Source organism: Gracilinanus agilis, chromosome 3, assembly GCF_016433145.1.
Source record: "Gracilinanus agilis isolate LMUSP501 chromosome 3, AgileGrace, whole genome shotgun sequence".
NCBI classification, from domain to species: Eukaryota; Metazoa; Chordata; class Mammalia; order Didelphimorphia; family Didelphidae; genus Gracilinanus; species Gracilinanus agilis.
In genome coordinates, this window is record NC_058132.1 from 88,743,824 (window position 1) to 88,754,803 (window position 10,980).

The 10,980-nt window shown below is 35.0% G+C and overlaps 1 protein-coding gene across 1 annotated transcript; it reads left to right on the forward strand.

Annotated features, from left to right (window-relative positions):
• Positions 1–9,808: 9,808 nt before the first annotated feature.
• LOC123238701 (olfactory receptor 52Z1-like) lies at positions 9,809–10,753 on the forward strand. The gene has a single exon (XM_044665908.1). The coding sequence runs from the start codon at positions 9,863–9,865 to the stop codon at positions 10,751–10,753; it is 891 nt and encodes a 296-aa protein (XP_044521843.1). The 5' UTR covers positions 9,809–9,862.
• The last annotated feature ends 227 nt before the right edge of the window (positions 10,754–10,980 follow it).

The window sequence follows — 10,980 nt, forward strand, 5'->3', positions numbered from 1 at the left end:
GTCACTCCAGTGTTGTGTGAAGATAAGATTTTTTTTTATTTTAATTTTTAATGACATTTTAGTTGAAGTAAAGACATTTTCCTAATAATTTATCTCTTCCGTTTGCATTGTGTATGGGATAACTTGAAAACTCAATGTCCATATAGAATATGCTCCAACAGGGTCATCAGTTCATCAAATGTCCCCCAAAGAGTGATTGCTAAGACATACAATACTGCTGAATTAATCATCTGGGGAAAATATGTAACAGTAGATTCAGTGGTTGTATGAATCATTGAAATGGGATGATCGCAAGCATGAATGACTGCATAAATGTTTAATGGATGTTCTATATCTAGCTTTTAGCATTTTTGTAACTGGCAAATGATGCCAAAAGGTTATGTATAGTCTTTAAAGAAAGGGGATAATAAATACAACTTGAAGGAGCCCAAGAATTAATAGCATACACCCAACAATCATGTAGGGAGAAACCAGTGCTTGGACAGATGTATTGATGCCAAGAGAGCATTTCTAATGAGAATTTTGAAAAAACATATTTTTCAACAAGTAAAATACAAGAATTTGCATTGTTCAAATATGCATAGTTGAATCTTAGAACTGATCCTTTCTATGACTTGTGTTATATATATGCACCTTTGTATAGTTTTTTTAAACTCTTACCTTCTGCCTAAGAATCAATACTGTGTACTGATCAATACTCTGTATTGATTCTAAGACAGAAGAGTGATAAGGGCTAGGCAATGGGGATTAAGTGACTTGCCCAGGGTCACACAGCTGGGAAGTGTCTGAGGCCAGATATGAATCTAGAACTCCTGTCTCTAGGCCTGGCTCTAAATCTACTGAGCTACCCAGCTGCATCCCATAGTTGTTGTTGTTGTTGTTTTAGCAAGAGCTTTGATTTTGTTTGTTTCTCTATTTGTTACTAGCATGATAGTTGATCAAGAAGAAAAAATGATATATTTCTTTTAAAGTGTGAAAAAATATATGACTTAAAATAAAGAATGAGGATGATGGAAAAATGTGGGAGAGAATGTAGAGAGATAATATGGATAATCCAAGCAGATAGAGACAAAGGAGGAGTTCTTGGGAAATGAACAATTAATTGATGGGAGGTGGACCGAAGTAAACAATGATCAAAAACTCATTGGATTTGACCTTATCTTTAGCTAGTAGTATGAGTGTAAAAGGTATTAGTCATAGGATTCTTTTAAGAAGAGTTATAAATTATACTGGGAAGCATTATAAAGTCATATAATCCCAGTGCAGAAAGAAAACTCAGAGATTATAAATTCATTTTAATTGTGATCAGACAATCTGCTCTCTGTTTGAAAATCTCTACTAAGTGGGAATTTATGACTGCTCTGGTTGGTTATCCAGCATTTTTTAAGATCTAATTTTGGGACAAATTGTCCTTATTTTGAAGATAAAGTATGCTTCCCTATACCTTCTATGCATTTCTCCTACTCTGTGATCAAGCAAAAGAGATTAATTTTCTTCTAAATGTTAGATTTACCTTTTCCATTCATATATATCTTACTGATATAATTTATTCTCATTCTCAAATATTAACTTACAGGTGATATGCTAAAGACATTTTACAATACCCACCATATGTCTTTGCACTGTCATTTTTTCACCTGGAATTATGATTCTCAAGATTTAGAGAAGATGACCACTATCTCAGAAAAATATAGCCTGGCTGTGAGAATACTGATGTTGAAAATGTGAGTTTTAGGGACATGAAGGAACTGTGAGTTTTAAAAAGCATCTTAAAGTGATTCCTAAAATTTGGTGTTTATAGTGAATACAAAATTCCTTCTGACATGCAATCAGGAAATAATTTACCTAGTCTTATTAGTCCTCTGTTTTAGTCTCTGTGACCTTAAGAATGCTGCCTAATTAGAAATACAAATTAAAACAACTTTGAAGTACCACCTTACACCTAGCAGACTGGCCAATATGGCAGCAAAGCAAAGTGATAAATATTGATGGGGATGTGGCAAAATTGGGACACTAATACACATTTGTAACTATGTTCAATTTGAATTTGAAACTATGCTCAAAGGGTTTTAAAATAATGCCTGCCCTTTGACCCAGTAATACCACTGTTGGGTTTGTACTCCAAAGACATAATATGGAAAAAGACTTGTACAAAAATAATTAAAGCAACACCCTTTGTGGTGGCAAAAAAAATGGAAAATGAGGGGGTGCCCATCGATTGGGGAATGGCTGAATAAATTGTGGTATATGCTGGTGATGGAATATTATTGTGAATCAAGGAATAATGAACTGGAGGAATTCCATGTGAACTGGAAAGACCTCCAGGAATTGATGCAGAGTAAAAGGAGCAGAACCAGAACACTGTACACAGAGACAGATACACTGTGGTAAAATCGAATGTAATGGACTTCTGTACTAGTAGCAATGCAATGACCCAGGACAATTCTGAGGGACTTATGAGAAGGAATGCTATCAACATCCAGAGAAAGAACTGTGGAAACAGACATGCAGAAGAAAAACATAGGATCAATCCCATGGTTTGAAAGGGATATGATTAGGGCTTGATGTTAAAAGATTACTCTACTACAGATATGAATAACATAAAAATAGGTTTTGAACAATGATACATGTAAAACTCAGTGGAACTGCTTTTTGTCAGTTTGGGGACAGGGGTGGAAAGTAGGGGTGGAGAGGGAATCATGAATCATATTACCATGTAAAAATATTCTAAATAAAAAAATTTAAAGAATGCTGCCTAATTGATCTAATTTGAGGGACTTCAATTTCATAAATTTTCTCATATTGCCTTTTCTGCCTTTAAAATTATTAAGATATTTTTCTCACATAATTGTGTAAAGACAGACTTCCAGCATCCTTTTCCTGAGATTTGTAGTTCAAAGCATAGGAACTTCCCTTTTTCTATATTAAATTCCATCACATGATATCTTGCCCTTCAAGCCTATTGAAGCTATAGAATTAAAGATTTGCAAGGGAGACCTGAAACCAAACTCAGAATGTTCTATGTACCATGTTCATAAAGTTGGCAAGCAGTCTTCCTTTGAAGACCCAAAGTGGAGGAGACCTCCTATGTAGCAAGGAAATACATTCTTCTTTTTTATAGCTATTAGTGTTAAGGTTTTTTTCCCTCTCATTGATTGTGTTTATATTGTAGTTTACATCTTCCATCTAGTCATACTAGTTCTATCCACAGAGACTAACAAAACAGAAGTCATCACCCTTCTTTTATATGTTACCTAGCCAACTACTTGGAAGACAAATCCTACTTAAGTCACATCTTCAAAGGTAAACTTTTTTTTTGAAGAGCTGAACAATTTTTATTGAAGAGAAACTCCTTTCTCAGAGTTGTTCAAAGGTAAACTTTTGAAAGGAAAGTCCTTTCATAGTGCTCCTACAGGATGATCTTACTATCTTTAATTCACTTTGGACAATTTCCAGGTTTCCAATTGCCTTCAAATATTTTTGACAATCTTGTTTGATGAACATTCCCCCTCCAGCACCCAGGCTGACCCTTGTCCCAAACTGAACAATGAACCATTAAGCATCCACTGAGTACCTGAATAGGAGTGGCTGGAGGTAGTCAAATCTTAAGTAACCTTTTGGTCTTCTTAGTCTTTCTTATTATATTTAGGTCGCTGACTATATTCTCCTTCTCAATACTCTACGTAGTTAGTCAGTTCTTCTTTGCCTATACTCCCTAATGTATAAATATAGCTTCAATTTCTTTTTTGAAGAAAATTCTCATCATTGGCATCTTTCCTGGAGTATGTGTTCCCAGAATGCCAGAGCTTGGGTCCATGTGTTCTGTGTGTATGTATTACTCTGTGGGGGCCAGTTGAGCATTATCTCTCTTGCCCTGATTAAAGATGTCTTCTAGGGTAACTATTGTGGTAGTTCTGTATTTTTTCAGGTTGACATTATAAGGGTTAAAAGTGAACATAATATTCATTCAGACAAATAAATATTCAATAAATATCTATGGAAAATTGAAGGTTTCAAACATAATCTAATCAGAGCAGAATAAAACATTCCTTTCTCCCTAAATACAGTTTCCTGTCTTATTGCAATATAAAAAGGTTTTTAATAGCTATTTATATAGAGTATAGATACTATCAGTATATTTTTAAGAAAAACTAAAGCCTTGAGGAATTCTTTGAGAGGACTGTCTGACCTGGTTCCAGAGGGCTAGCTCACTTATTACAGATTCTAAACAAAATCTTAGAAAATAAAGAAAGGCATTAGGAGAAAGGAGTAAATAGGTAAAAACTGCCTCTCCTATAGGCAGGATGATCAAGATTATATACCTTCAAGATAAGAGACAAAGACGGGATTGCTTTGACAGAAAGGTCACAGGGATAGAAAAGGGGGGCAAATGAGGCAGATTCTGAAGTTTGACTGATGAGACTGTCAATAAACAATCTTTGTGTGGCATCTTGATATCTGGCATACAAAGGTACACAACATCAGTTGTATATTTGTGGCAAGAAGACTTGATGTTTGAGGTGTAAGGAAAAAGGTACATATCAGTGAGGGAGTAAGTTGTTATACATTATACATTTATGTGAAGGGCTCAGACTGTAAATTATGTGAAATGACTTCATTATTTACACAGCTGCCTCTTTGATTGTACCTGAGCTTGTTCGAGTCATTCTGCCTTCTTGAAGTCATAGGCCAGGCTGTTCATCACATATCCTTTAGGGGTTAGGGCTCTCTAAGATACTCAAGGTTCACACATCCCACCATGTATGGGGAGTTAACTCATGTACAAGAGAGATCATGCCATACAAGCTTTGCCTTATCCCTTGAATGAACAATGGAAGAAATAACTTCTTAAAGTTGTAGGTCAAGACTCAAACAAGCAGGAAACAAAAGTATTGAGTATGATAATTTTCTAATTAATTTAATGAACCTTCTCATTCTGCTGTTTAGTCTCCCTAAAGCATTGTTTCACTTTGTAGCAGGATTAAGCAAGATGGTGTTACAAACTCTTTCCTTTAACATTAATTTTTCTATTTATGCCCTATTTTCATTTTTACCTCTTTGTATATTTTTAAAAATAAATCCTAGCAATCCTTCAATTGTTATGTTAGGACAGAATGAACATACAGTCTTAAAAATAAATGACAAAAAGACAATATCAAAGGAATAAATAATTAGCAGCTGGTGTTGTTAGGGAAGATTTCAAGGATGTGCGTGTTTAGCCCCAAAATGATAAACCCATATTATACAGAACTTTAAGGATGATATTTTGTTCACACTCACTTTTTGAGTTAGGTAACTCAAATAGTAACTTTAATTTTGAAATGAGATTCAATGCACCTAAGTGATTTATCTTGTGTTATACAGTATTCTTTGAGCTTAGATTGAACCCTAGGGCTTTCTTACGCTAAGTTTAGGGATGTTACCAAACATGAAAACAATATCTTTCCATGCTCAATAGCATCTTTGGAAACTGTTAGATGGGTGGATATTTTTAACTTTTAGCAATTTATGGTGAGAAAGAATTTAATACTAATATTCTATTTGAGACGTTTTTATTACCAGTAGGACAGCTCAAATAATAACCCTCAATCCCTCCATTACAGAAAGGATAGGAATTTTTCACCATCTTTATTTCACTAATTTTCTGGACTGCCAGAGTTCTTGGAGATTTCTGAGTTCTTAACAGTTTAGGAAGAAAGGATGTCAGAAATTGACTGGACAGGAATTTGAATCATTGAAGAAATCTCATTCTGGGTATACCTACTGATTTTGGCTCATAATTCATTTGGTACATGACAAAGAATTAATAAGTTAGGCACACGAATGTGAAAAATATTTTGACACATAACACCATCCCTCATTACCCTCTATGTAGTCCTAGTTAGGAGATACAGGGTTAGTGGTGATCATCCCTTCATCCTATATCAGTGTATGTTCTCATATATCATGGTTCTTACTGAGTATATTAGTTATTGTGGTGATCTGTCTATGGGCATATTCATTTGTAAGCAGGGATACTTAATATGGGAATCTATGGTTAATAGGTTAATATGAATCTGTGGGACCAGAACATGTAGAAGTGTAAAAAATAAAGAAAAATGTTTATGGATTTGAACCCACAGGGCTCTGACTTCATGATCCAATTCTGAGCAGAGAAACTGAAGTTGGCTCATCCCTTGAGGTTAAATTAGGCCTTAAGGGAGAACTAGATAAGAGTATAAAAAACTATTTCCTGATTTCTGTACATTTCTTCCTTTTTGAATCCTTTTCTGACTATCTGCCTCTCTCTTCACCCATGGAACAGGTAATGTAAGCAAATGTTCTACAGGGAAATGTGCTGTCAGAGAGCAAAAGTGTAGGGAAATATCTTAGAGTTTGTTTCAAGTGAAGGGGAGAGAAGTTAGCAGATGGGGAGTGGGGCAAGCAGGAGCTGGAAAATCAGAGGAGAAAATAGGTCTACAGAATGTCTTTGGCTGGAATCACAAGTATTCAGTGACCATTTTTAGGAATGGGGGAGCTGATAGGAAAGTTGTGATAGGAATGCTTTCTGCATGAAACATAGCATCTGGAAATAACATAGAAAACTCATTTTATATTTTGATGCCAAAGTTTTTTGATATCCCATGCATTGATATTGAGCCCAAATCTCATTGTACATCCCATTAAAACAAGTAAGAAAAAGAAGGCAGCATGTCTGTGTTCACTTCGTATCACTGCTCTTCCAGGGAGGTGGTAGGCAGAGGGGTAAGGAAAAAAATAAAAAAAATAAAAAAGCTTTGTGTAAAAATGTTGACAAGTGTGAATTAATCTAGAGGACGGCAAGAAAAAAAGAGGAGGGAAATGAGTTATCATGTTTTATGAGGTATGTTTAAGGAAAATAGGAAGACATAATTTGGAGAATGAAGCCATTGAGGACTTAAAATATTATATTCAAATAGCTGAAGGATTACCATAAGGATGAAGATGTATTTGGTCTGTTTGACTAGCGATGGAAGAAATGGGAAGAAATGGAAAAAGTTATAGAGGAAAAAATTCCTAATAAGGAAAAAATATATTTTAACAATTAAAATTATTTAGCAATGTAATGGTGATATTTTGTAGAATAACTGAGTCTCCCATCAGTGAAGGTATAAGCATAAGGAAGAAAGAAGATCACAATTTGGTGATGTAGGAAAGATTTCTTCTCAATTACCAATAATATTAAATTTCCTCTGATGACCTAAAATGTTTCCATTTTACAAAATTTAGAGCTCAAAGAATACTTACAATTCATCTAATTCAAGCCATTCAAGTTTGCACATGAAGACATTGAGTTTCAGAAAGATAAAGTGACTTTTCTATACTTGGGTTGGTAGAAAGAGGCAGAACTAAGATGTGAAGTGGTCTTCTTTCATCCAGAAAAATTTCTGCTTTTCTTTGAAATTCTACTATTCTGATTAATGACAGAAGAATGACATCATTTTCTTAGAGAAGCTTTTCTTGAACTTAAAAGAACTTATTGCAATTAATCTTTGATTTGAACATGAGGTGGTTTTGTGTGATTTTCTTAGCATTCTTTAATGAATTGACAATACCCTCCAGATTCCCTGAATTCCAAAAGTACAAAACTCATTGAACTAGCTCAGTTCAACTTTTTAAAATACATTTTTATGATACCTATTTTTTATATTACATAAATTTCCTTTTGTATTTCTCCCCTCCTTCCTTTTTCAAAGGAATTATATATGTATGCATATATGCATATGTATGACATTCACACATGCACATACACACATATATATTAAATAGAAGAGAAAAAATTAGTAAAACTGATAATACATCAAGAGAAAAATATGAAAATGTAGAATGCGTTCTAAACTCAAGGACCTCCTATATCTGCAAAACATGAGTATGAGTCCTTTGCTCATATCCCTTCTTTGGGTAGCCTTTTCTCCATTTGCAAGTACACAAACACTCCTGACTTTATTGCAGCATTTTGTGCAAAGAGATCTAAGTATTTGTTGTGAGATTGTTTTAAAGACTTTCCATATGTTACCCTCTATATCACCTCCTGGGCTAGGGATTTTCTTATCACATTCTCACTTAGACTTCTTGCCATTAAAATCTGGAGATCCATTCTGCTCCCTAATCTTATGAGATTTATATTCTTAAGCCTGGGTCACACCATGTAGAAGGACAAGTTTAATTGAAAATGAAATGTTATTTTTCTATGTTATTTCTTTAGAGCCTCCATTTTTTCTCATTGATAAACCCTACTAAATTGTCTTATACAGAACTCCCTGTATTTATACACACACACACACACACACACACACACACACACACACACACACTTGCACACACATACATACACTTATATACATTTTTTCTCTTTGCTTTAGAGCCAACAATATTGTTCCAAGTGAGATTTAATGGACATTTACAAAACACTTTCTCTGTGTTTAGCATCTATGTTAAATCAATAAAGCCCAGCTCATAATTGAGTATTCTGTATAATTAGAGATTAGTAAAGGGAGATAAAGGACTTATTCAGTTAAATAAATAACAAAATGGTTTTTATATATGTATATATATACATTACTTATAAATGCATATACATACTATACATATGCAACAAATATGTATATATGTATAAAGATATAATAAAAGGTTATATTATAAATGTATGAAGGAAATACTATAAAAATTACTATGAAAGCCCATGGGGGAAAAGGTTATCACCAACTGGTAAGATTGTGAAGGTTTCACACATATACAGTTATTTGTGTTGGGTTTTAATAGGAAGGATTTTAGCTATAAAGAACAACACGCAGAAAGGCATGCAAGGGGATCTCATGGGATACCTGTAGTGAATGCTAGAATTTGACAAGCTTAGGCAATGAATAAATAATATTGAATATGTAGAGTGGAAAAAATTAGCCAAAATGTGTCAAGATAAGATGGATAAGGAAGCTAGCAAGATCTAAGGCTGCATGAAGGAGAGGCATAGATCTCAGGAATAAGGTGATGAAAGTCCCTTTTACTCTGTCCCTAGAGTAGTTTATCTGAAGTATTATGTTCAGTTTGGGCCACTTCATTTCAAATGGTTTTCTGAAGAATTTGAAAGTACTAAGCAACCTGGATACTGAGGGATCTCAAGAAGAAAACATGTGAGCAATGACTAAAAGAAATGAGAATGTTTAATTTGTTAGAATATTTAGATGTAAAAGTGTTAGAATATTTAGATGTAAAAGGAAATTGTTAGCCTGACGTCAAACTTAAGCTTTGCAAAACAAAAAGCTCCTTAATAATAAGAGATTTTTTAAAAACTTTTTCTCTACTTTACTTTTCTAAAGTAAAGTATGATTTGCCTTGAGGATTGGTAAATTACCCTTCTTTGGTCTTCAAGTAGTGCATAGATGGTGATGTTTCACTTGTGGTAGACAGAAGTTCTTACTAAAATGCAGCTTGTACTCTTCATGATATATAATTACATGATTTGGAGTCATAGAAATTGTTTTGGGCAGAGGGCATTATTAAAAAAATGTTAGAGCAATATCTGGTCTGTAAAAAGCATTGGTATTAGGGATTCAGTTTGTAGTTACAGTTAAATATCTAACTTGAAAGCCACAAGTATCCATTGTAAAGACTTAATATTGAGACTAATCTCTTGGTTTTTCTCTTCCTCACAGTCAGGCATGCAACAAGAAGGAATCAATCAATTATTCATTCTGCACTGCTTGTGGCAGCACTACTGAGTCCTCAGTTTTATTTTATTTCATTGTGGTGGCAAGGTCTAAAGGATATGGTTAAATATGGTGCTCTCTTACAAAATGACACCAACCTCCATGATGTCAGGTACATTCTGATTGGTATCCCAGGAATGGAAGACTCCCATACCTGGATCTCCATTCCCATTTGTTTGATGTACTTTATAGCTATTATTGGCAACAGCTTCTTAATCTTCCTGATCACCACCGAGCGCAGCCTTCACGAGCCCATGTACTTATTTCTCTCTATGCTAGCCCTAGCAGATATCCTGCTCTCCACAACCACAGCACCCAAAATGCTGGCCATTTTCTGGTTCCATTCTGGAGCTATCTCCTTTGGCAATTGTGTGACCCAAATGTTTTTCATTCACTGCATCTTTGCAGCAGAATCAGCCATTCTATTGGCCATGGCATTTGATCGCTATGTGGCTATCTGCTACCCACTGAGATATACCACCATCCTGACACCATCAGTCATTGTGAAGATTGGGATGGCAGCTGTGATTAGGGGGTTTCTTATCTGTTTTCCCTTCATCTTTCTGGTGTACCGGCTCACTTATTGTGGACAAAACATCATTCGTCACTCCTATTGTGAACACATGGGCATTGCTCGTTTGGCCTGTGACAATATCAAGGTCAATATCATCTATGGCCTGACTATGGCCCTCTTGTCCACAGGTCTAGATGTCCTGCTCATCATTATTTCCTATTCGTTGATCCTCCATGCTGTCTTCAACATTCCTTCCTGGTCTGCCAGAATCAAGGCTCTTAACACCTGTGGCTCTCATATTTGTGTGATCCTCATGTTCTACACTCCAGCCTTCTTTTCTTTCTTTGCTCACCGCTTTGGAGGCCACACCATTCCCCGGCATATCCATATCCTAGTGGCCAACCTTTATGTAGTTGTGCCTCCCATGCTCAACCCCATCATTTATGGAGTAAAGACAAAACAGATTCAGGACAAGGCAGTTCAGGTCTTCTCCTCTATTAGAACATGTTGCTAATGTATAATGAAGAAATTCTGATAGTGGCCATGTCTGACAGAACATTTAAAATGTTGTGGTGAAGCAGAGATCGGAAGTAACTCAATAAATACAATCTACAACACATTAGTAAATAGTTTGTTTATTTCTCCATCATGCTTCTCCCCAAAGCTTCTAAGAAGAGGAAAGACAATATAATTTTGAGTTTTGCCTGCTTTACATCTATTAACAAGAAGGAACTATTCTTT

Excerpts from the sequence above, each read along its gene's own strand:
- LOC123238701 (XM_044665908.1), top strand. The coding sequence starts at position 9,863 with ATGGAAGACTCCCATACCTGGATCTCCATTCCCATTTGTTTGATGTAC.